Source organism: Salmo salar, chromosome ssa24 (genome assembly GCF_905237065.1).
Source record: "Salmo salar chromosome ssa24, Ssal_v3.1, whole genome shotgun sequence".
Taxonomy (NCBI): Eukaryota; Metazoa; Chordata; class Actinopteri; order Salmoniformes; family Salmonidae; genus Salmo; species Salmo salar.
Genome location: NC_059465.1, coordinates 29,625,856 through 29,651,898, shown reverse-complemented (window position 1 = coordinate 29,651,898; position 26,043 = coordinate 29,625,856). Strand labels below are relative to the sequence as shown.

Genomic DNA, 26,043 nt, shown 5'->3' with positions numbered 1-26,043 from the left:
TCGTTTTTCAACCACTCCACAAACTTCTTGTTAACAAACTATGGTTTTGGCAAGTTGGTTAGGACATCTACTTTGTGCATGACACAAGTAATTTTTCCAACAATTGCTTACAGAAAGATGATTTCACTTATAATTCATTGTATCACAATTCCAGTGGGTCAGAAGTTTACATACACTAAGTTGACTGTGCCTTTAAACAGCTTGGAAAATTCCAGAAAATGAAGTTATGGCTTTAGAAGCTTCTGATAGGCTAATTGACATAATTTAAGTCAACTGGAGGTCTACCTGTGGATGTATTTCAAGGCCTACCTTCAAACTCAGTGCCTCTTTGCTTGACATCATGGGAAAATCAAAAGAAATCAGCCAGGACCTCAGAAAAAAAATTGTAGACCTCCACAAGTCTGGTTCATCCTTGGGAGCAATTTCCAAACACCTGAAGGTACCACGTTCATCTGTACAAACAATAGTACGCAAGTATAAACACCATGGGACCACGCAGCCGTTATACCGCTCAGGAAGGAGATGCATTCTGTCTCCTGGAGATGAATGTACTTTGGTGTGAAAAGTGCAAATCAATCCCAGAACAACAGCAAAGGACCTTGTGAAGATGCTGGAGGAAACAGCTACAAAAGTATCTATATCCACAGTAAAACAAGTCCTATATCGACATAACCTGAAAGGCCACTCAGCAAGGAAGAAGCCACTGCTCCAGAACTGCCATAAGAAAGCCAGTCTACGGTTTGCAACTGCACATGGGGACAAATATTGTAATTTTTGGAGAAATGTCCTCTGGTCTGATGAAACAAAAATAGAACTGTTTGGCCATAATGATCATAGTTATGTTTGGAGGAAAAAGGGGGATGCTTGCAAGCCGAAGAACACCATCCCAACCGTGAATCACAGGGGTGGCAGCAGCATGTTGTGGGGTGCTTTGCTGCAGGAGGTACTGGTGCACTTCACAAAATAGATGACATCATGAGGGAAGAAAATTATGTGGATATATTGAAGCAACATTTCAAGACATCAGTCAGGAATTTAAAGCTTGGTTGCAAATGGGTCTTCCAAATGGACAATGACCCCAAGCATACTTCCAAAGTTGTGGCAAAATGGCTTAAGGACAACAAAGTCAGGGTATTGGAGTGGCCATCACAAAGCCCTGACCTCAATCCCATAGAAGATTTGTGGGCGAACTGAAAAAGCGTGTGCGAGCAAGGAGGCATACAAACCTGACTCAGTAACACCAGCTCTGTCAGGAGGAATGGGACAAAATTCACCCATTTTATTGTGGGAAGCTTGTGGAAGGCTACCCAAAACGTTTGAACCAAGTTAAACAATTTAAAGGCAATGCTACCAAATACTAATTGAGTGTATGTAACTTCTGACCCACTGGGAATGTGATGAAAGAAATAAAAGCTGAAATAAATATTTCTCTATTATTCTGACATTTCACATTCTTAAAATACAGTGGTGATCCTAACTGACCTAAGACAGGGATTTTTTTACTAGGATTAAATGTCAGGAATTGTGAAAAACTGAGTTTAAATGTATTTGGCTAAGGTGTATGTAAACTTCCGACTTCAACTGTATGGCAGCATCCATGTTGGCTTTGTAATCATGACTTTTTTGCCAGATTGAATGTGAAGTATTGAAAATATGTATGTCTAATATATGGCTAATTAATTTGGGAAAAAACATGTTTTTTAAGAGGAGAATGTATATATTTTTTTGCCAGTTAATTTTTCAACAAGAAACCAAGTGCAGTTTTAGATCTGCATAATGAGCAATCAATATGCTCTAACGGAACGGTATGCCACAAGCTGCAATAGCTTTTGTTCATTCACTTTTGTATGAAAGACTGCAGACTCCAATTACAGGGCTAATTCCATTTGTTTAGACCAAAATAGTGGTTTCAGGAAATGAGCACTTGTCCTAAGTATTACTAGATGAGGGCCCTTTTTGAAAACACTTAATTTCTTCCTTTCCTCATTGGAGTAGTCACTGATCTAGCATGATTGGATATGTTAAAGCTAGAATCCCAGTGGTCACAGATGTCAGTTCAACGTTTAGATTTTTCATTTGTTTGAGTTGTCAACTAATGTGAAATCAACAAAAAAACACCATGTCATTGGATTTAGGTTAAAAGTTTGGTGAAAAAAAGACATTCTCTTACGATGACTTTTTTTTCGAATCCAATCAGTTTTCCAAGTAGATTTTCCAAGTTTTAGTTGAAATCACTAAAACAACATTGATTTAATCAGTTTTTGTCCACTGGGATCCCACTGCCAGATCAGTGATTTCTCCAAGGAAGGGAGGCAGGAAGGATGTATGAAAGTATTCAAACAGGGCTTTGGTTTCCCCTAGTCCTCCCCACACTGGGACTACTATGTTCCATTGGGGCTTATTGTTCAGGGGCCATTTAACGTAATGCTGCACCCCCTTCCAGTGTCGTTTTGCTGTCGAGGTTCCACGAAAACAACCCTAGATTAGAACCATCCCGAGTTCCTACATGCTTGAACCTATCCTGGGTTGTGTTCATTAGGCATGCAACGGAAAATGTTTTCGAAAAATAAAGAGTTTCTTATTGGACAAGGCCAGGTTTCAGTCAGTTTTATTTTATTTGGTGCCTAATGAGCACGACCCAGTTCTTTCAGATCTGTAACATTGAAGGAGTAGGGGGCAGGGGCTAGGGAATGGGACGTGGGGGTGTCTTTTTAACGGCACTTGATTACCAGAGTGGGTGATGGGTTAGAATACAGGTAGGGGATCAAATGTGGCACTTTCCATATTAGCACGTGCACCACGCTCACAATATGCTAGGCACACACATTTGTTTAAATAAATTTCAAATCCAGTTGAGGAATGTACATTAATAGAAGCTTTTGCATATGTTTTGATGGCTAATCATCAGAATGTACATTCTTTCAAATGTATTTATGAACTACATAAAAGTGATAGAAAAACGTTCACATGTACATGTGCCTCCTGCCCTTATTTAATTAAGGAACACTTCATCATGTTTCCGCTCTCTAAATGAGTATGTATGACACCTGTATGAACATGTTTCGGTATTCACACCGAGACCAGAAGGCTATGTCACGAAGCCAGCCAGAAAGTAACAGGAAAGACAGCAAAATGTATATTGAGTGTAGATAGATGCCATAAAGGGTGGCAGATATCCTAGCGCTTAAGAGTGTAGGGCTAGTGACCAAAAGGTTGCTGGTTTGAATCCCTGAGCCGACTAGGTGAAAAACATTTCCACTTGCCCTTGAGCAAGGAACTTAAGCATAATTGCTCCTGTAAGGCGCTCTGGATAAGAGTTAAATTAAAATAATGAACTCCTTTCCTAGAGGTGCTTGACAGATATTTACCTTGTGAGGTCACTGGCTTTGGTGCAATAGAGACCATGACGAGGAACAACTTGTGCAACATTTCTATAGGCTATGGAATTGTGTGACAAAACAGAGTGATGGCCTCTTTTAAAAAGAGGAGGATTCCAACAGTTTTCTATAGGCTAGGCCTACTATGTTATTTCTCAACTTTTCCTAATATTAAGCACATTGCTTCTCTTTACAACAGTTCTATAGCCTACCTGGCTGGCATGAAAATGAACCACGGGAAGTGTCCTCCATTTGCGATTTAAGTGCATAGATTAAATGTTGTTTTTTCCCCCTTGCTCTTGTTTCGAGACAGGTGCATGATAATGGTACATTCTAATCAAAACAAATTTAACACATTATTTAGTATATGTAAAGACAAAATTAAATCAAGAATAGTCTGATAGGTGACAATATTAGCCTATCACTTGTGAATTATATATTATCACTTGTGAATGATGACCAGCTTGTGTGCAGTAAGGCAAGAAACAGTGTATGCCTTTTTTTTGCAACTTTTTCAAATCATAGTCGCACACATCATGTACCCTAGCCCATAGGCCTATATGTTTTGAAAAGGTTAGAATCACAACTAAAGTGGCCAAATGACTTCTTAAAATTAAGCACATTAATCTGCTTTACAACTGGTGTAGAGCCTAACTGGCATACATAAGCAGTGTGTGAGTTTCAAGTCTGGGGAAGATAATTTCAACATAAAAATGCACCTTTACAAAAAAAACATTACATGCATAATCGCATTCGTGGTGACTTTTGAGAATGGTGTTTTCCCATTAATGCAACATTTGTGCTTATAGCCTACTGCCATGTGGGCATTGCTGCGCTTATAATGTGAATAAATGGCCTAATAGTTTATCAACATTTTAACGTTCTGATCTGTTGCGTCAGCCTCATTGCTTAAATATTTTTTTTTTATGCTAGTGGTTGTATTAATTTGGGATCTATCACATCCCACATCTGTCCCAGACTAGGTTTGGAATATTTCTTTCTCGCACAGAATAGGTCAACTTTTGCACTATGGGGGATAGTAGATTGACATAGGCTAGTGCTTTTGCTGTTTGTTAGGCCAACTCATCTTGTTGGTTGACGAAAAGTAAATGTGGACAGTTCTTCCAATATCTTCAATATCCGCCACGGATTTGGATAAGAAAACGCGCAGTTGCGTCCTGAATGTGTCTGTCTTCACTGGTCACATGACGGAGAGCCATGTGAGTGAGAGGGCCTTCGGAGCATGCAGCCGGGAGAAGGGATTTATAATTATTATATTCAGTCCAAGGGCACAATGGACCACTGGCCGTAAAAGGCATGGATTTTTTTTAGGAGGCCTTACGGCCACACAAAGGGGATGCCACCGGGAAACTCGAGGCATTATCAAGTGCTTGTCGAATTGTGAATGAGAGACTGATGAAGTGCACACAGCCTGCGTAAAAAACAAAGCAGAGCTCATGCCTTTCAAGCAACTTTTTGTCGCATCATGCAGACTTCAAATGTATTAAAAATCAAACCATATAGCCCAACGTTTGTATCATAACTTAAGTTACATGAATAACTCTAAATTAAGCATATTGGAGTATGTTTCTTTGTTAACTGCTCAACACAGAATAGCCGCATGTGCGCACACCCTCAAATCGTTTGGAGAAAATATTGTTTCTATTTTATTCAGCTTTGTTCAATTGTATTCTTTATACTATAAAATGCCACAGAATTCTAAGCAAATCTTGTCTGCTAAATGAACTAATGTAACCCAGAGCCATATGGCATAGCCAGATCACGGCCTCACATAACAACTCAAAGTATGCTATTCTGTTCTTATGAAATAGACTACATTTTCTTAATATCATGTTTCTTTAAACCTGTCTAAAATAATATTGGAATTATTGTGATGGTACATTTATTAAGTGTAGACGTTCCAAAGGTCTGCCTCAGTGGCTTGTAGGTTATGCCTGGAAGGCAGCAGAAGCTAAATGTGTTAATGTTAATTAACGGTCAATTACTATGAGACTGGCAGTTATTTGCTTTACAATCACCTGCTGACAAAATGTCATGACCATCACAGCCCTACTCACAACCGCAGACCACATGTAACCGCGCCATCCCAGGATCTCCACATCCGGCTTCTTCACCTGTGAGATGAAACTGAGGAGTATTTCTGTCTGTAATAAAGCCCTTTTGTGGGGAAAAACTCATTCTGATTGGCTGGGCCTGGCTCCCCAGTGGGTATGCCTATTCCCTCCCAGGCACACCCATGGCCATGCCCCTGCCCAGTCGTGAAATCCATTGATTAGGGCCTAATGAATTTATTTCAGTTGACTGATTTCCTCATGTAACTCAGTAAAATCAATGAAATTGTTGCATGTTGCGTTTATATTTTTGGTTCAGTTTTATTAGCCAAAATAGATAATTAAACTCATCTATTTCTAAAGCAGGAAGACTCTAAATTGGAAGTCTTGATTTAGTGTTACTTTTGTCATATGAGCCTAGGTATTATAGAAACATAACAGTGCCTTAGTCTCCTTGTAACTACAGGTAACTGCCAAAATATTGGAAACACCATCTTAATAGGGCGTTGGGCCACCACGAGCCGCCGAAACAGCTTCAATCGGCCTGGCATAGATTCTACAAGTGTCTGGAACTCTACTGGAGGGATGTGACACCATTCTTCCATGAAAAATTCCATAATTTTGTGTTTTTTTTAATGGTGGTGGAAACAGTGTCTGAGGCGCAGCTCCAGAATCTGTTCAATTGGGTTAAGATCTGGTGACACACACACACACACACACACACACACACACACACACACACACACACACACACACACACACACACACACACACACACACACACACACACACACACACACACACACCCTTTAAACCCCCTATGCTCCTCTGAGATCTCTTCTTCTAGCCATGGTAGCCATAATAATGGGCAACTGGGCATTATTATACATGACCCTAAGCATGATGGGATGTTTTAATTGCTTAAATAACTCAGGAACCACACCTGTGTGAAAGCACCTGCTTTCAATTTACTCAACCTGGTCTCAGGGATAGACATAACATACTGTAGTAAATGTAAATCCTGGACACTCTAATTAGTATGATATGTTACGTTTCATATGGTATGTATTAATTTGTGGATGTCCATCATCCATATCGTATGATATGTTACGAATTACAATTCGTATGTTATGTTATGAATTGCAATTCATGCAATATGTTACGAATTTTCAGAACACATGATATTTTACAAATTCCAATTTGTTGTGGCTAACGTTAGCTAGGTGGCAAACATTAGCGAGGCTTGGAGTTAGGGGTAAGGTTAGGGTTAGTAGTTAGGTTACTAAGTAGTTGCAAAGTTGCTAATTAGCTAAAATGGTCAAGTTTCCTTGATGAGATTCAAAAACACAACCTTTGGGTTACTAGATGTTCGCTAGGAGTTAGGGTAAGGGGTTAAGGTTAGGAGTTAGGTTAAAGAGTTAAGGTTAGGGGAAGGGTTAGCTAACATGCTAAGTAGTTACAAAGTTGCTAAGTAGCTAAAATTCTCCATGATAGGATTTGAACATGCAACCTTTGGGTTGCTAGATGTTGGCAGTATACGCCCAACCATCCACCCCACTTTCACTTTTGCCATAAGTAATCTTCTGTTTTATGTAACCATACCAAAAATAACATATCATACTAATTTGAGTGTCCTGGATGTACCTTTACTATATTAGGTCTAGTCTATGAGACCAGGCTGATACACTTTGTATCCCTCATTTACTCAAGTGTTACCTGTATGTAACTATTCAGTCGGGCATCTACTGTGTGTAAGGCGCGTCAGTCCCCGCCACGCCCCCGTGGAGATGCGTCCTCCTACGACCGTGGAGTTCAGGATGTACCAGAGCGCCATGTAATAGTGACTGCTTCAATAATAATCATTGCTCGTTAATTTTACGCCTGCAAAGTTTGGTTAATGATGGCTGGATGTTGTATGTCGGCCGAGGAGAAGGATAATCACAGAATCAATCAGGAGATTGACAGGCAGCTGCGACAGGACAAGAAAGACTCGGGCAGTGAACTCAAACTGCTGCTATTAGGTGAGAGCTGTCACATCTGTCAAGAAGTGCACACTGCATAGCCTAGGGTCCTAGGCTACTTGGGTAAAGCCTGGACCACACTTGTAAAATCAGGTGAGGAAGGGAGCAGTAGGCTATCAGAGTGTTGTAGACGTACCAATTTAAAGTTAGAATAATAGTGATATGTAGTAATATAATCCCAATACTGTGCAGACATGGGAGCGCATTCGTTTTAATATTATTTTACTTTAATTTGGTGTGTCGTCATAGCGGTGTCTGATTTATGCTCAGATTAGTTTAGGTGCAACAAATTTGCGCCTTTTTTCAATGTTGAATTGAAAGAAATTGATGGCCTCACGTTCACTGTCGACAAAGACTAATACTATCTGGGAAGCTTTTAATTACGAGATTCTAGTGGCTTACGTTGGGCCTTGGCCACAACGAAGTTTTTGTAGTCGCAGGTAGATGGTGTACCGGAGTTATGACCTCATGCAAAACCATGCAAATACAGCCGCGAGTCTCATATCAGGATGAACCAGACTTGTGGAGGTCTACAATTTTTTTTCTGAGGTCTTGGCTGATTTGTTTTGATTTTCCCATGATGTCAAGCAAAGAGGCACTGAGTTTGAAGGTAGGCCTTGAAATACATCCACAGGTATATCTCCAATTGACTCAAATGATGTCAATTAGCCTATCAGAAGCTTCTAAAGCCATGACATCATTTTCTAGAATCTTCCAAGCTGTTTAAAGGCACAGTCAACTTACTGTATGTAAACTTCTGACCCACTGGAATTGTGATACAGTGAATTATAAGTGAAATAATCTGTCTGTAAACAATTGTTGGAAAAATTACTTGTGTCATGCACAAAGTAGATGTCCTAACCGACTTGCCAAAACTATATTTTGTTAACTAGAAATTTGTGGAGTGGTTGAACACAACCTAAGTGTATGTAAACTTCCAATTTCAACTGTACATGTCCCTAAAGGTATCATTAGACCTGTGACTGGTCACAGTAAAACTCGTGGAAGACATTCAGCACACGATGAAAAGGGTTTCTGGTCCAGATCTACACATGATCACCATGTGTATTGTAACACTTTCATATTGCACAGTCAAGGGGCTATTTTACAGTAATGGAATTAAGATTTGACTCAGTTCTTTCACTTTGAAATGTATGCCAAACAAAAACCATTGATTTCAAAGTGTAACAAACCATACAACTCTATGCACAAGGACAATGTTTTACAATTTCCACTGACAAATGTACAAAAACTAATTTAGTGGAAGAACTGCGCAGATGCAAACTTTCGTAACGAAACCACTGTAAAATCTCCTTCATGTTTTTATACGACCACCTTTTCCAATACCTGCTCCGAATTAAGAGTTAAAGATGTCTGCAGAAAGAATGGGGTGTCAGCTATGACATGTCACCTTGTAGAGTATAGTTCAGCACAATACACTACATTATACTTGTTTTTACTGTACTATTGTATCATATTGGACTGTACTCTTCTGTGCTCTACTTACTTTCCATTACTGTGGTGTACTGTACTTTACTGTGCTCTACTCACTGTACTATCTAAACTTGATTGGTTCAGATTTAGTCCGGTCTGTCTGTGGATGTTAACATCAAGGCCAGTATGAACTGACCAAATTTCAACTACTTTTCAATGTCCATGGATGTCCAGTGTTGGTCGTGCTCAGTTGGTGAGGATTCTGATTACAGTATGTGGAAAGAGAGGGAGGGGGCTTATGGGTCAGTGAGAGCTGGGAAAGGTGACATTAACTGGAGAGTGAGAGGCAGAAAGAGAGAGAGAGGGAGGGGTTGTCCAGATTGTTTTTAACAGTCTTGGTTTGACCACCAGATGACAGAAAGACAAAAAAAAAACAGTTATGAGCTGAAAATAACAGTATGCCAGTGGTAGCAGGTGACCCACCTGTGGTTTGTCAATATTATGATTTCCCATTTTAGCCAATTCAATTTCAGTAATTCCATTACAGATTTTGGGGTAATTGGTAATGGGTTTTAATCACTTTGTAATTTATAAACAAAATGTAATATCAATAAAATCACTATAGCTACTTGGTTGGTCTACCATTACTTGTTACTTCTGTGAACGTTCATTATCCTCCCACCTGTAATCGGCCTGTGTGTAGCTGGTGTGGAGGAGTCAGGCGCAGGACAGCAGAAATGAGTAAGGAACATAATTTACTCAAGGAATCAATAAAATACAACACAATAAACTAACCCACAATAACGGACTGTATACATACAAACAATCACTCACAAAAAACCATGGGGGAACAGAGGGTTAAATAATGAACAAGTAATTGGGGGATTGAAACCAGGTGTGTAAAACAAAGACAAAACAAATGGAAAATGAAAAGTGGATCGGCGATGGCTAGAAGGCCGGTGACGTCGACCGCCGAACGCCGCCCGAACAAGGAGAGGGACCGACTTCGGCAGAAGTTGTGACACCACCTCATGTATTTGTTTTGATGAGGGAGAGAAATTACAACATACTTTGGTCATGTAGTGTATGTGGACACCTGCCTGTTGAACATTCCAAAATCATTGCCATTAATATGGAGTTGGTCCCCCCTTTGCTGCTATAACAGCCTCCACTCTTCTCGGAAGAATTTGCCCTAGATGTTGGAACATTGCTGTGGGGACTTGCTTCCATTCAGCCACAAGAGCATTAGTGAGGTCAGGCACTCGCAGTCGGCGTTCCAATTCATACCAAAGGTGTCAGGGCTCTGTGCAGGCCAGTCAAGTTCTTCCACACTGATCTCAACAAACCATTTCTGTATGGACCTTGCTTTGTGCATGGGGGCATTGTTATGCTGAAACAGGAAAGGGCCTTCCCCAAACTGTTGCCACAAAGTCGGAAGCATAGAATCGTCCAGAATGTCATTGTATGCTGTTGCGTTAAGATTTCCCTTTGTGGGGGCCTAGCCCGAATCATGAAAAACAGCCCCAGACCATTAGTGTATTCCCGGCGTCCACCAAACCCAGATTTGTCCGTCGGACTGCCAGATGGTGAAGTGTGATTCATCACTCCAGAGAATGTTTCCACTGCCCCAAAGTACAATGGCGGCGAGCTTTACACCACTCCAACCGATGCTTGGCATTGCGCATGGGGATCATAGGCTTGTGTGCAGCTGCTCGGCCATGGAAACACATTTCATGAAGCTCCCGACAAACAGTTATTGTGCTGACGTTGCTTCCGGAGGTAGTTTGGAACTCAGTAGTGAGAGTTGCAACCGAAGACTGACGATCTTTACGCGCAACGCACTTCAGCACTTGCTGATCCCGTTCTGTGAGCTTGTGTGGCCTACCACTTTGCGGCTGAGCCGTTGTTGATCCTAGATGTTTACACTTCTTCACAATAATAGCACTTACAATTGACCAGGGCACCTCTAACTGGGCAGAAATTAGACAAACTGACAAACTGTAAAGGTGGCACCCTATGACGGTGCCAAGTTGAAAGCCAGTAAGGCCATTCTACTGCTAGTGTTTGTCTATGGAGATTGCATGGCTGTGTTCTCAATTTTATACACCTGTCAACAACGGGTGTGGCTGAAATAGCCAAATCCGCTATTTTGAAGGGGTGTCCAGAGGGTTGCATATTTTGGGGAATATTCAGAGGTTGAAACATTCCGTGGGAATTGACGGGAATATATGGGAATTAACAGAAATATGTAAATTAATATTAATACCATTTAAGTGTAGATGTTTTTTGCATTGGATATATTTACCATATCATATGGAGACAGAAACATAAATGTTTTAGTAGACATAATTGCAAATGATTAAATCCTTCTAATAGACATTTTTTTAAAACAATTTGAACTTTAATTAAATGAGTTGACTATTCACATGGGATGATTTCACTCAACAACAAAAGAAAGGGAATACTGAATGATCCATCGCATCTCCCAAAAACATTTAACATAAATCTGTAAAATTAGTCTAGAAACGAAAGCTTTGGTTGTCTTCCTCTCAGGCTTCCATGTCTTCTCCCTGGACCTCCTCAATGTCCACCTCTTGAACATCAGACTCTGAGGCCTCATCTTCAATGTCACTTTCCAACCTTGTTGAGGTTGGCTCGTTGTCAGGCTCAAAAAGCCTCAAATTTGCCCGGACGGACACCAATTTTTCAACCCTTGAATTGGTCAGCCTGTTGCGTCAGCCAGTTGTGCTCTGAGGCGGCTGATGTTGGTGGGATTTGGAGGATGATGGAGGCAACAGGGGAAAGATCCTCAGATCCACAAAGTCCCTTCCACCAGGTGGCTGATGAGATACGTTGGCACGACTGCCATATGGCATCTCCATCCCAAAGCCCTTGCTTGGAAGTGTACTTCGCCAGACTGCCAAGAACATTGCCCTCATCCAGGCCAAGGTGGCGAGACACGGTAGTGATGACACCATATGCCTTGTTGATCTCTGCACCAAACAGGATGCTCTTGCCAGCATACTTAGCATACTTACAACATGTACGCTGCGGCGTGTATGGGCTTCAGGCAGAAGTCTTCACGCTTTTTGATGTATTTCAGAACTGCAGTTTCCTCTGCTTGGAGCAACAGTAAAGTGGGCAGGGCAGTACAGATTTGTCTTACATCTGCAAGTAGAGTCTGAACATCAGACAGCATGGCATTGTCTCCCTCAATCCGTGTAACGGCTACTGCTATTGGTTTCAGGCTGCTTACCACTCTCTCCCAAAATACATCATCCAGGAAGATCCTCTTGATGGAGCTGTCCATATCGGCAGACTGTGATATGGCCATTTATTGGAGAGACTCCTTCCCCTCCAGGAGACTGTCAAACATGATGACAACACCATCCCAACAGGTGTTGCTGGGCAGCTTCAATGTGATGCTCTTATTCTTCTCACTTTGCTTGGTGAGGTAGATTGCTGCTATAACTTGATGACCCTTCACATACTTAACCATTTCCTTGGCTCTCTTGTAGTGTGCCCTTGAGGAGCAGATTCAATGCATGAGCAGCACAGCCAATGGGTGTGATGTGAGGGTAGGACTCCTCCACTTGATTGCAATACAGTCTGCTTTCACTATGATTTGCTTGACCTTCACTTGAACTCTGCATCCAGCAAATGAGTAGATAAAGCATGTCTGGTTGGAGGGGTGTATGCTGGGTGAAGAACATTCAGAAATCTCTTCCAATACACATTGCCTGTGAGCATCAGAGGTGAACCAGTTGCATACACAGCTCGAGCAAGACATTCATCAGCATTTCTCTGACTACGTTCCTCCGTTGAGTCAAACAAACTTCTGATTCTAGGAGGACAATGAGCTCTTGCTATCAATAAGGTGTCTGATTCATCAATTTCATCTCGAATAGAACTAGAGGGACTTTTGTCAGAGGTTGCTTGTTGTGAGCGCTGAGGGAACTTTATGCACTTGGCCAGATGATTCTGCATCTTTGTTGCATTCTTCACATATGATTTGGCACCGTACTTGCAAATGTACACAACTTTTCCTTCTACATTAGCTGCAGTGAAATGTCTCCACACATCAGATAGTGCCCGTGGCATTTTCCTGTAAAGATTAGATTTTTTTCTTTGTAAAAAACCCCCAAATACAATTCCATGAACAGATAAATAGTTAAGCAGTTAGATTAACTCCTTTGTAAGATATAAATGTTTTAAAATGCAACATGTATGGAAACAGGTGAATTAACACTCCTCAGATAGCAGATTCAAGCAAGCTAAAACACACATGGTAGCAAAAACGAACTAGCAGAAATTGTTAAGTTAGAAATTATTTAAACACACTTTGCTGTAGGCTACTATTTACTAGTTGACAAAAAAATGATGTATGTCATATAAAATATATTCACCCCACCCAGTATTGTAATCAAAACTTACCAGAAAGCATGTAGTCCTTGGCTCAGACAGTGTAGTAGTGGGCTCAATAGCATCTCATTAGTGTGCAAGATGTTGAGAATCAGCTGTACATGTGATGGAAGAATGCACTGTGCATGCAGAGGGTTGCAATTCCATTGAATTGTGACATATTTTGGTTAAACTATCCCCAAGACCTAGAATTATGTGTATCCCACAAAAAAGGTTCACTGTTATAAGCTAACCTTTTTTGATGAATTTAAGCAAAATTCTGAAAACCATGGAAAATTTCAGGAAATTTACCGTACATTTTCCGACCCTTTGCAACCCTATGTGTCCACATACTTTTTTTATATAGTATATCTTAAAGATGTGTGGGTTTCTGGTAATGGAAATACAAGGCACAAGGTAATATTTCTTAAACTTACAGAAGGTAAACATTTTCTCCAAAACAAAATATATGTGTTGATATTAGTTGGCAGGGGTCTTTACATCAACATTATTGTGTATTTCTGATACATTTTAAGACTTTTTCTGGTATGTTTTCTATGTTCTTTCTGTTTTATCTAGAAATCAAAACCTTTACTTTTTGGGAAAATGGTTGGAAAATGTATCTATGCCTTCACTTCCCAAAAATATAGTCTTAGCTGTCATTTGACACCCAATTTAATATTATCCTATGAACTTGTTGGTGCTCGATGGGAATTCCCCAAGGTAAGTGAACCACCAATGTTTTACACCAGCATCAGCTACAGCCTCCTCATGCTTCAGTGAGAGACTATACAGACTCTGTCGCAGGGCTTTGTGTAGACTACTGTCCTCACACCTCCTAAGAAAGAGGAAGTGTAGGTGTGTGTGTCTGTTCCTGTGGTCAATGGGTGGTTATGGTAATGTCTAATGCCTACAGCTAAATACTCCTCTGAGTGGGAGAGAGGCCAGCTGGGCAGACAGTCAGAGAGACAGACAGACAGAGAAACTGACTGATGGTGGTAACCACATGGGTAATGGTATGGTAAATCAAATGAAATTGTATTGGTCACATACACATGTTTAGCAGATGTTATTGCGGGTGTAGTGAAACGCTTGTGTTTCTAGCTCCTACAGTGCAGTAATATCTAACAAGTAATATCTAACAATTTCACATACCGCAACCAGAAGCCATGGATTACAGGCAACATTTCTATGTCGCATAATGGCGCCGGAGAAGGCAGATGTTTTATGTGTCCCCAACCGATTGTTTTTTTGTTCGTTTATTTGTGTTTTTTGTAACTTATTTTTTTACTTATTTTGTACATAATGTTGCCGCTACCATCTCTTCTGACCGAAAATAACTTCTGGACATCAGTACTCCGATTACTCACCACGGGCTGGCAGAATCCTTTTTTTTCCTTTGAGGAGCCTGACGTGAACGATATACTGCTTTCTCGGGAACAGGCCCAGATCCTCGTGATTTGCGTGAAGAGGAGGCGAAGAAAAAGGGGCCAAAGGGCGGGCTGAGAATTCGTAGGCGATGGAATAAACCCCCACTTCCTTCCATTCTGTGAGCAAACGTGCAATTTCTGGAGAATAAAATAGATGACCTACGCGCAAGATTAAACTACCAACGGGGAATTCAAAACTGTAATATCTTATGCTTCACCGAGTCGTGGCTGAACAGCTGGCTGGTTATATGCTGTACCGGCAGGATAGAACAGCAGCGTCTGGTAAGACAAAGGGCGGGCGGGCTATGTATTTTTGTAAATAACAGCTGGTGCACAAGGAAGTCTCGAGCTATTGCTCGCTGAGGTAGAGTATCTCATGATAAGCTGTAGACCACACTATCTACCTATAGAGTTTTCATCTGTATTTACTTTTCGTAGCTGTTTACATACCACCACAGTCAGAGGCTGGCACTAAAACAGCATTGATAGTATAGCTGTATTCCACCATAAACAAACAAGAAAATGCTCACCCAGAGGCGTCTATCCAAGTAGCCGGGGACTTTAACGCAGGGAAACTTAAATCTGTTTTACCACATTTATATCAGCATGTTAAATGTGCAACCAGAGGGAAAAAAACGCTGGACCACCTTTACTCCACACACACAGACGCATACAAAGCTCTCCCTCGCCTTCCATTTGGTAAATCTGACCATAATTCTATCCTCCTGATTCCTGCTTACAAGCATAAATTAAAGCAGGAAACACCTGTAACGAGATCAATAAAAAAGTGGTCAGATGAAGCAGATGCTAAGCTACAGGAATGTTTTGCTAGCACAGACTGGAATATGTTCTGCGATTCCTCCGATGGCATTGAGGAATACACCACATCAGTCATTGGCTTCATCAATAAGTGCATCGATGACGTGGTCCCCACAGTGACCGTACATACATACCCCAACCAGAAGCCATGGATTACAGGCAACATCCGCACTGAGCTAAAGGCTAGAGCTGCCGCTTTCAAGGAGCGGGACTCTAACCTGGAAGCTTATAAGAAATTCCGCTATGCCCTCCGACGAACCATCAAACAGGCAAAGTGTCAATACAGGACTAAGATAGAATCGTACTACACCGGCTCTGACGCTCATCGGATGTGGCAGGTCTTGCAAAACATTACAGACTACAAAGGGAAGCACAGCCGAGAGCTGCCCATTGACACGAGCCTACCAGACGAGCTAAACTACTTCTATGCTCGTTTTGAGGCAAATGGCCCATGAAACCTGCATGAGAGCATCAGCTGTTCCTGAAGACTGTGTGATCACGCTCTCCGCAGCCGATGTGAGTAAGACCTTTAAACAGGTCAACATTCACAAGGCCGCAGGGCCAGACGATTTACCAGGATGTGTACTGCGAGCATGCGCTGACCAACTGGCAAGTGTCTTCACTGACATTTTCAACCTCTCCCTGTCCGAGTCTGTAATACCAACATGTTTTAAGCAGACCACCATAGTGCCTGTGCCCAAGATCAGGCCTTGATAATGGAGTTGGAGCCGTGCGTGACCACGCAGTCATGGGTGAACAGGGAGTACAGGAGGGGGCTGAGCATGCATCCTTGTGGGGCCCCAGTGTTAAGGATCAGCGAAGTGGAGGTGCTGTTTCCTACCTTCACCACCTGGGGGCGGCCCGTCAGAAAGTCCAGGACCCAGTTGCACAGGGTGGGGTTCAGACCCAGGGCCTCGAGCTTGATGATGAGCTTTGAGGGTACTATGGTGTTGAATGCTGAGCTATAGTCAATGAACAGCATTCTTACACTTGTGAGGCCCATTTTTAAGGTATTTGTGACCAACGTATGCATATCTGTATTCCCAATCGTGAAATCTACAGATTAGGGCCTAATTAATTAATTTAAATTGACTGATTTCCTTATATGAACTGTAACTCAGTAAAATATTTGAAATTGTTGCATGTTGTGTTTATATTTTTGGTTCAGTGTGTGTGTATATACGGGTAATTCATATTATCTTTCAGGTGTGAATGTCCTAATGAATGAATTTAAGTTTGTATGTTACAAAAAATGTATATAACTCATTGTATTTATTTGGAAAACTACATGCACATTCTAATCTCAATTGCAAAATGGATGGATCAACCCATCTTCAGTAAAGCGTTTAAAACATAAATAGAACATTTATATTGTATCTCTATGGCTTATTAGGTCATGAGGGTAAGTGCAAACGCCAGCTCCCTCTCTGACTGCTTTGGTCAGTTATACATGCTCTCTCTTTGATTGGTCAACTTAATATTCACAAGTGCCTATGGCCTCTGATTGGTCATTGTCAGGCATAAGTCCCTGCCCATTATGTCTAGTGGGTGGATCTGTGTGGGGTGGTGGCTTATTGAGTACACACTTTCATGTTGTTCTCATTAGAATATTGACTGGCTAGTTTTTGAAAGTAAAATTCATTAAATGTTTTAAAGCCTATGTACAGATGTCTGCAAATACAGTTTCCTTAGCAACAACTCATTTATTTGGTTTTAGTCTCTTGGAAACCCCCTAGAGCTCAACACATACAGGCACACTGTCCAATTACCTTGAAGAAGCATTTTCGAAGTCCATTGTCTTCCAAGGGTAGCTGAAAATGAATGGCTGGAAGGAGGGTGTGTGTTTCAGTGTGGTGCATTGGTGTTTAAGTCTTCATAGGAGACTAAAGACAGAGGAGACCAAGCAACAGAGAAACTGTGTTCTGTTGGGGTCTGGTGTTTGTTGGCAACAATTATCCATGCTGACATGTTTCAATCCTGAGTGGCTCCAGGAATTGTGAATACATGGTGGCCAGGAATGAGCCTGTCTGACTTCCTCTCAGAAACAACGCAAAAAAGATTGCTGACCAACCTGGTCTCGGAGCATTTCGTATTATGTACGTAAATCCGAGACAGTCCATATAGTGTGATATGTTACTATATTATGTCTAGTCTATGAGACCAGGCTGAGCTGACCCCTCTTTAAACACTTCTTAGGAACAGCCTCACTCTTCATCTATTTTTCACCTCGCCTATCCCGGTGATTTCCTCTGAACTAACAATCTGGTGGGTCATTCGATTTTTTTATTTATTTAACCTTTATTTTAACTAGGCAAGTCAGTTAAGAAATTCTTATTTACAATAATGGCCTACCCCGGCCAAACCCTCCCCTAACGACGCTGGGCCAATAGTGCGCCGCCCTATGCTGCCCTACCAAGCAAAAGGCAGTAACTGCTCAAAGCGTGGAACTGACAAAAATTGCTTTTATTTACCTTGGTTTCACAGTAACTTTATGCAGTTACTGCTAACATGACCCCCATTTTCTCCAAAACACAATACGAGGCAGGATACTTGTCCACATGATTAAGCATGTATTTAATGTATAAAAAAATGCCATTAACTCATTTTCGACCAAATTAGCAGTTACTGCCTTTTTGCTTGGTAGGGCAGTATGGGACTCCCGATCACGGCCGGTTGTGATACAGCCCGGGATTGAACCAGGGTCTGTAGTGACGGCTCTAGCACTGAGATGCAGTGCCTTAGACGCTGCGCCACTCAGGTGGGTCATTCCACCTCAAAACGCACAAGAAAGAGGATTGACACCCACCATCTCAAATTGTGCTGAAATCGTTTCTGTAGTTAGAAACAAATGGCATTATCATTCCTGAAACATTATTTTGTTGAAATGTAATTTGATCTCTGAGAAATTAGGAAAATTAATTGCACCCAAATTGGCCATTTTAATTAAAAGGATTCATATAATCTTCAATAAATATAGTACCCAACATCCGATTTGGACCATAATTCTTCCTAACAATGAGTAAGACGAGGAGTCCAATAAAATGATCAAAAACCACCCACGGACAAAACCTAGTATTTTCACACTAATTTATGCTAAATAATGCTAACTACTTCAATTGCTAATTTCTCTAAACAGGGGAAAAAAACATGACCAGATTCACAGGTAATACATTACAAAGGATGAAGAAGCAAAACTCCAAGCCGCACCATACTACTTGTCAGACATAGAGAACTGATACTGGTTGTTGGGTGGGATGTGGGGGGTCCGTGGGTGGCTTTTAACTATTTTATTGGATTCCTCGTCTTACTCAATGGAACGAAGACGTTTGGTCCAAGTCAGGTGTTGGGTCCTATATTTGCTTATATTTGGGCTCCCGAGGGCGCAGCGGTCTAAGGCACTGCATCTCAGTGCTAGAGGTGTCACTACAGACTGCCTGGTTCGAATCCAGGCTGTATCACAACCGGCAGTGATTGGGAGTCCCATAGGGCGGAGCATAATTGGCCCAGCGTTGTCTGGGTTTGGCCGGTGTAGGCCGTCATTGTAAATAAGAATTTGTTCTTAACTGACTTGCCTAGTTAAAAAAAAAAAAAAAAATGATATTCTGGTAGTCACTCCGTTTCAGTAAAACAAAATGTTTTGTGTCCATAACAGACAGGTTCTGTTATGGTGGTAGAGGTCCATTTAGGTTCTGTTAAGGACCCTTGTCAAGGATCTCTCCAGGATCCAGATCTAGAGCTCACATCACAATAGTTATTGTATCCATGGAGATGTTGTTCTTGGTCACTGACCAGGCCAAGAAATTCGAAGGAGCTGGCAGGAGCAGCCGGGAAATAGATCGAGAATGTGTGTGTGTGTGTGTCTAAATGTGAATAGGGCTGTAATAGGTGATTATGGATTTTGGTTTGTTTGTCCAGATGCTATCCTTGTCTGGATATAGTGCTTCGCACTTCTTCAATTACCCATGTATTCCTTCCTTCCTTCCCCATCCTCACCCCTCTCCCCTTTTACCAGGTACTGGAGAGAGTGGGAAGAGCACCTTCATTAAACAGATGAGAATCATCCATGGCACCGGCTACTCAGAGGAGGACAAGCGAGGCTACACCAAGCTGGTGTACCAGAACATCTTCACTGCCATGCAGTCCATGATCCACGCCATGGAGACCCTCAACATCCCCTTCTTGGAGGCCCAGAATAAGGCAAGAATCCCAGCCACATCACACCTCAGGTCTGCTTCCGCACCAGCTGATCACGGAGCCAAGGACTTTTCCAAAAATAAACTCAATTTTAGTTTTAATTTGTGAAGCGTTTTAAAGCATTTTGCCTTGCGTGCCCTAATGAACACCCCAACCATCTTGTTTGCTCCCTCCCTCCCAGGGCTATGCCAGCATGTTGAGTGAGGTGGAGGTGGATATGGTGAATGATCTGGAGAGAGGCCATGTGGACGCCATCAGGAGCCTGTGGAGGGACGGTGGAGTGCAGGAGTGTTATGCCCGCCGCAGGGAGTACCAGCTATCTGACGCCGCCAAATAGTGAGTAGACATAAGTCATAGGGCAGGAGTTTTTCTTAACCTGATAATGATCAGGAAAACCACAGGCCCTGGTTATGGGCTATAACTAGGGCCTGGAGTTTTCCTGGTCAGGTAACAAAGACCACATCTCTATTGACAAAAGTAATTACACTATAACGTAAGACTGCAAAGCCGTTCAAAGAACCTTAATTAAAGATGACATCTGTGCTGCTGCAATTGTTTCCCCCTGCATGTCCTGGTAGAGAACAAAATCAATCTTCACACTGGAATGTAAATTTGCTGCCAGCATGCTGTTATTACATGGACAATGTTAAGACTCTAGCTGAGTCTTTCTCAGGACTCTCTTTTGGGGGGCGTATACTGTACCAGTCTGAAGTTTTTAATTCGTTGTTTGTAGTATCATTGTTCATTTTTTTTCTCTGGGTGATCACACAATTTCCATAAACATATTATTTTTATGCTGTGTTGTTCAGTTATCTGAGTGATCTGGACCGGATCGCAAAGGCCTCCTACCTTCCCACTGAGCAGGACATCCTGAGGGTCCGAGTGCCGACTACGGGAATCATCGAGTACCACTTTGACATGGAAGAAGTAATCTTCAGGTGAGGGGAAACTTTGGTTCTGTCAATGGTTCTGGCACCTTCTCCAATCTCAACTGAGCACATGTTTCGAGGAAACACTATCACCAACAAGCAACGCTCCTAACATTGGCTTGATGTGACAGGATGGTGGATGTGGGGGGTCAGAGGTCAGAGAGGAGGAAGTGGATCCACTGCTTTGAGAACATCACGTCCATCATCTTCTTGGCCGCGCTCAGCGAATACGACCAGGTGCTGGCTGAATGTGACGAGGTGAGCTCCCCGTCAGTCAGAGCAGTGTTCAGGCACCGGACATTTTACTGATACACCTGTGGGCCACATACATGAGCAAACATGCTGTTGTGTAAAATTGGTAAATAAAAATAAATTGTATCTCACACATTATGTGAGATTATAAACTGGGTGGTTTGAGTCCTGAATTCTGATTGGCTGAAAGCCATGGTATATCAGACCGAACACCACAGGTATGACAAAAAAATGTAGTTATACTGCTCTAATTACATTGGTAAAAAGTTTAAAATTGCAATAAGGCTCCTCGGGGGTTTGTGATATATGGCCAATATACCCTCAGCCGTGGTGTATTGACCATATACCACACCTCCTCTGGCCTTATTGTTTAAGTATGGGCTTTCATATCCGCTTACTATACATGCATTGTCTTTCCCCTAGAACTGTATGGAGGAGAGCAAAGCACTCTTTAAGACCATCGTCACATACCCCTGGTTCCAGCAATGTTCTGTCATCCTATTCCTTAACAAGACCGACATCCTAGAGGAGAAGATTACGCACTCCCACCTTGTTAACTACTTCCCAGAATACACTGGTAAGCTCTAGTAGTGTTTGTGTGACCGCTATTCTTATCAGTATAGTAAGAGAACCCATTAGTTAACACATATGACCAACCAGGTATCAAACCCAGATGGCCACATGACTCAATGCCATGTTAGCCCACTGAGCTAAAGCCTAGGCATTCGTTCTGGGAGCTAACACAGGTTTTCAGGTCTCAAGCAAGGTTACTCATCACATGAGGGTAGTTCACCGAAAAACCTCCGCTACGCATGCACACGCCATAACTAAAGCTGTTGTTTCCAGGGCCGCAGAATGACCCTAAAGCAGCCAGGGAGTTCATCCTGAAGATGTACCAGGAGCAGAACCGAGACAGACAGACTGTTTACTCCCACTTCACCTGTGCCACTGACACGGAGAACATCCGCTTTGTCTTTGCTGCTATCAGAGAGACCATCATCAAAAATCACCTCAAGGACTTTGCCATTATTTAGAGGAGAGCTAAGACTCCTGTGAGGTTAGGAGACATCTAGCCTGGTACTAGATCTGTAGCATGTGCTCGAGAGACAACTCCTCTAACTGTCATTGACATGAGTTGGTTAAAGCACATACAGATCTAGGATCAGGCTAAGAGACTTGAGAGTATATGTATAGGGTTAGGTTGGAACTTTAGATTGTTGCGGTAGAAGAAAATGCTTTGACTGCAAGATTTGTAGCATGGGTTGGAACCAGTTCAGGGAACAGAACCGAAAACTGGAAAATAACATTTTTCAAGGAACAGAACAGAACCGGGAATGAAAGTGATCCATACTGTTCCGGAACAGAACCGTTATTTGAAAAGCATGGGAACCAGTTAATAACGTTATTTTACGTTCCAGGCATTTTTGTTCTAGTCTCACAAAAAACGCAACAATGCGCCTATTCAAAGCCCTCACTCTGTCACTCAGAAACGTTTTCCAGTGTCTGCCTGCAAGCTGAGAATCTTTGACAGTGTGGGTACGTGTTTAGGCTACCTGCCCCTCCCCCATCAGAAGCATAGGATTCTGTACTGATGCTACAAACATGATTCAGAAGATGGGGAGAGAGATTTTTAATTAGCTAGAGAAGAATGGATTAACTTTTTCTATGCTAGTTAAGGATGTTATATGCATTGTTGTAACGTTTCACGTAGGATTTATTAATTACAAAAAGTGTTTAATTCTGGTGCCGCTCTGCACACTCAAGCTTGTTAGCTAGCTACCTCCAAGGACATTCAAAGTTCCTCCATAGAAGCCGCTCCTCCTAGGTATAATTCTGTGGACCTAATTCAGATAATGCATGTCATAACAAGATGCCCAGCGCTTCAAACCTCCTCCTCAACACGCTCTCTTCCCAGAGACCCTCAGTTGCATCTTGGTCCATAGGCTACACTTATCTGTCCATCACGCATGTAAACAACTAGCTTGCCTGCTCTGTCTGCACTGTTTGTTGAAGTAATTTAATGAGACTTGTACATACAAAACTGTTGATTTCAAAGATTAAAAAAAGGAACGGAAAGAAATGATATAAACCGGTACTTTTTTGGGATTCGAACCGGTTCAGAACTTTATTTTGCTGTTCGGAACAGTAGAATGGAACAAAAAAAAGTGTGGTTCTGTTCAGAATGAAACAATTGGAAAATAATTTTGGTTCCAACCTGATTTGTAGTGCTGTTTTTCTGTCCAGGGTGCTTTGTTAGGCTCAGCATCTATACCATTTGGAAATAGTATCTGAATAAAAACCATCAGATCACTAAAGAGAAAATCTCTTGTACATATATTTTGGAAAGAAAGAAAAGTCTACTCACTGTGACGAGGATGCCAAAGTATTTTTTTTTACATAAAATATATTTTTCTTGTATCGTCTTTGAAATGGATGACTTGAATTGATTTACCTTGTGTGGTTAGTATAGAGGAAGGAGTTAAGTATAGCACCTTTTGATTTATAAAAAAAAATAACTGTAAAACTATGATCTATCTACAGGTTTGGGGAGTAACTGATTACAATTTTGGGCAGGTAACTACAAAAACTAACTGTAATCAGTTACGTTAACACCTAAAATAATGTAATCAGATTAGATACTTTTGAAAAACTAGAAGACTACTTCTTTGATTATTTTAAAATTGAAAAGAGGCGCTAGATTAAGTTTGTTCCACCTGAGCGAGCCTGACCACAAGTCAGAGACCACTATGACACACCAAATGCATTCGATGGATACTTTTTGTCTTCTTCTAATGCCTTTTTAAGGGGACAATAATTCAAAAGTATCTGAAAGTAATCAGATTATGTTACTGAGTTTGGGTAATCCATAACTTAAAAAATTGTAATCAGTTTTGGACAGGTAACTAGTAACGGTAATGGATAACATTTTGAAAGTAACCTACCTAACCCTGTCTAACACTCCTCAGTGAGCACTAGTGTGATGAGAGTGCAAGTGGAATTGTGAATTTATTATTTGGCCAAGTCTTTTACTTGTTTAAATGTGAGAAAAGCAAGACTTGGCTGAAAAAAAATTACATTTGTTTTGTTTTCATACATATACTGTATTTATATATTATTTCACTACATCACCATATATCTAAACGGTGAAGCAAGCATGCATGTTTTAGCCAAGTAATCTGTCCGAAGTGCCTTGCGAGAGGAATAACATAGGGACATTTACCTGAGACTTTAATTCATTTAGGAGCAAATCTTTCCACATAATTAAATTGTTCAGCTATGAGGATTCACCCCTAAGTGTATATGTATTCTAACCATAACAGATTTTTGGTCATGAAAGAATTCTGTCCATAAATTGTTGTGACTGTTTTCTTATTCAATATGTGCATCTGTCATTTTCTACATTTGTTTCTTACAAAAATAAATTCAAGATACATTTGTTACGTTTCAATAAATTGTTACAGTAGTTAAATGTAGACTTTTATTGATATTGATTAATGTACTGCATTGTTGAGGGAGCTAGCACATAAACATTTCACTGAACCTTTTATACCTGCTGCAAACTGTGGCAAATAAAATTGTCTTTGATGTAAACTCTTTATTGGTGCGTGTCAGTAAAAAAAAGTCAAGCAGAACTGGGGGACAGACATATACAGTGCCTATAGAATGTCTACACCTCCTTGAACATTTTTTTCACATTTTGTTGCGTTAAAGTGGGATAGATATAGATTTAATTGTAAAAACAGTCATTGATCTACACAAAATACTCCTTTTTCTATATATATTTACATTTTTTATTAATAGGACTTTTTTTTCTCTCCACATTTTGTTACAGCTTTATTCTATAACGGATAAAATAATTATTTTCCCTCAATCTACACACAATACCCCATAATAAAAACAAAAAAAAAACAGGTTTTTATAAATATTAGCACATTTATTGAAAAGAAAAAACAGAAATACCTTATTTACATAAGTATTCAGACCCTTTGCTATGAGACTTGAAATTGAGCTCAGGTGCATCCTGTTTCCATTGATCATCCTTGAGATGTTTCTGTAACTTTATGGGAGTCCACCTGTGGTAAATTCAATTGATTGGACATGATTTGGAAAGGCACACACCTGTCAATATAAGGTCCCACAGTTGACAGTGCATGTCAGAGCAAAAACCACCACCATGAGGTTGAAGGATTTGTTCGTAGAGCTCCGAGACAGGATTGTGTCGAGGCACAGATCTGGGGATGGGTACCAAAACATTTCTGCAGCATTGAAGGTACCCAATAACACAGTGGTCTCGATCATTCTTAAATAGAAGAAATTTGGAACCACCAAGACTCTTCCTTGTGCTGGCCGCCCGGCCAAACTGAGCAATCGGGGTAGAAGGACCTTGGTCAGGGAGGTGACCGAGAACCTGATGGTTACTCTGACAAAGCTCCAGAGTTCCTCTGTGGAGATGGGAGAACCTTCCAGAAGGACAACCATCTCTGCAGCACTGCAACAATCAGGCCTTTATGGTAAAGCAGCCAGACGGAAGCCACTCCTCAGTAAAAGGCACATGACAGCCCGCTTGGAGTTTGCCAAAAGCCACCTAAAGACTCTCAGACCATGAGAAACAAGATTCTCTGGTCTGATAAAACCAAGATCAAACTCTTTGGCCTGAATGCTAAGCGTCATGTCTGGAGGAAACCTGGCACCATCCCTACGATGAAGCGTGGTGGTGGCAGCATCATGCTGTGGGGCTATGAGACTTGCCAGGATCGAGGGAAAGATGAACGGAGCAAAGTACAGAGAGATCCTTGATGATAACCTTCTCCAGAGCGCTCAGGACCTCAGACTGGGGCAAAGGTTCACATTCCAACAGGACAATGACCCTAAGCACACAGCCAAGGCTTCGAGACAAGTCTCTGAATGTCCTTGAGTGGCCCAGCCAGAGCCCGGACTTAAACCTGATCGAACATCTCTGGAGAGACCTGAAAATATCTGTGCAGCAACAATTTAACAACAATTTAATCCATTTTAGAATAAGGCTGTAACGTAACAAAATGTGGAAAAAGTCAATGGGTCAGATTGCGCTGTAGTTCTTGCATAAGTATTCACCCCCTTTGTTTAGGCAAGCC

The 26,043-nt window shown here is 41.4% G+C and overlaps 1 protein-coding gene across 1 annotated transcript; it reads left to right on the top strand.

Moving 5' to 3' along the window:
• The first annotated feature begins 7,323 nt into the window (after positions 1-7,323).
• On the top strand, positions 7,324-24,365 carry LOC106585634 (guanine nucleotide-binding protein subunit alpha-14). The gene is made up of 7 exons (XM_014172055.2): positions 7,324-7,470; positions 19,567-19,751; positions 19,930-20,084; positions 20,558-20,686; positions 20,809-20,935; positions 21,353-21,506; positions 21,776-24,365. The coding sequence occupies exons 1-7, from the start codon at positions 7,347-7,349 to the stop codon at positions 21,961-21,963; spliced, it is 1,062 nt and encodes a 353-aa protein (XP_014027530.1). The 5' UTR covers positions 7,324-7,346; the 3' UTR covers positions 21,964-24,365.
• Positions 24,366-26,043: the final 1,678 nt, after the last annotated feature.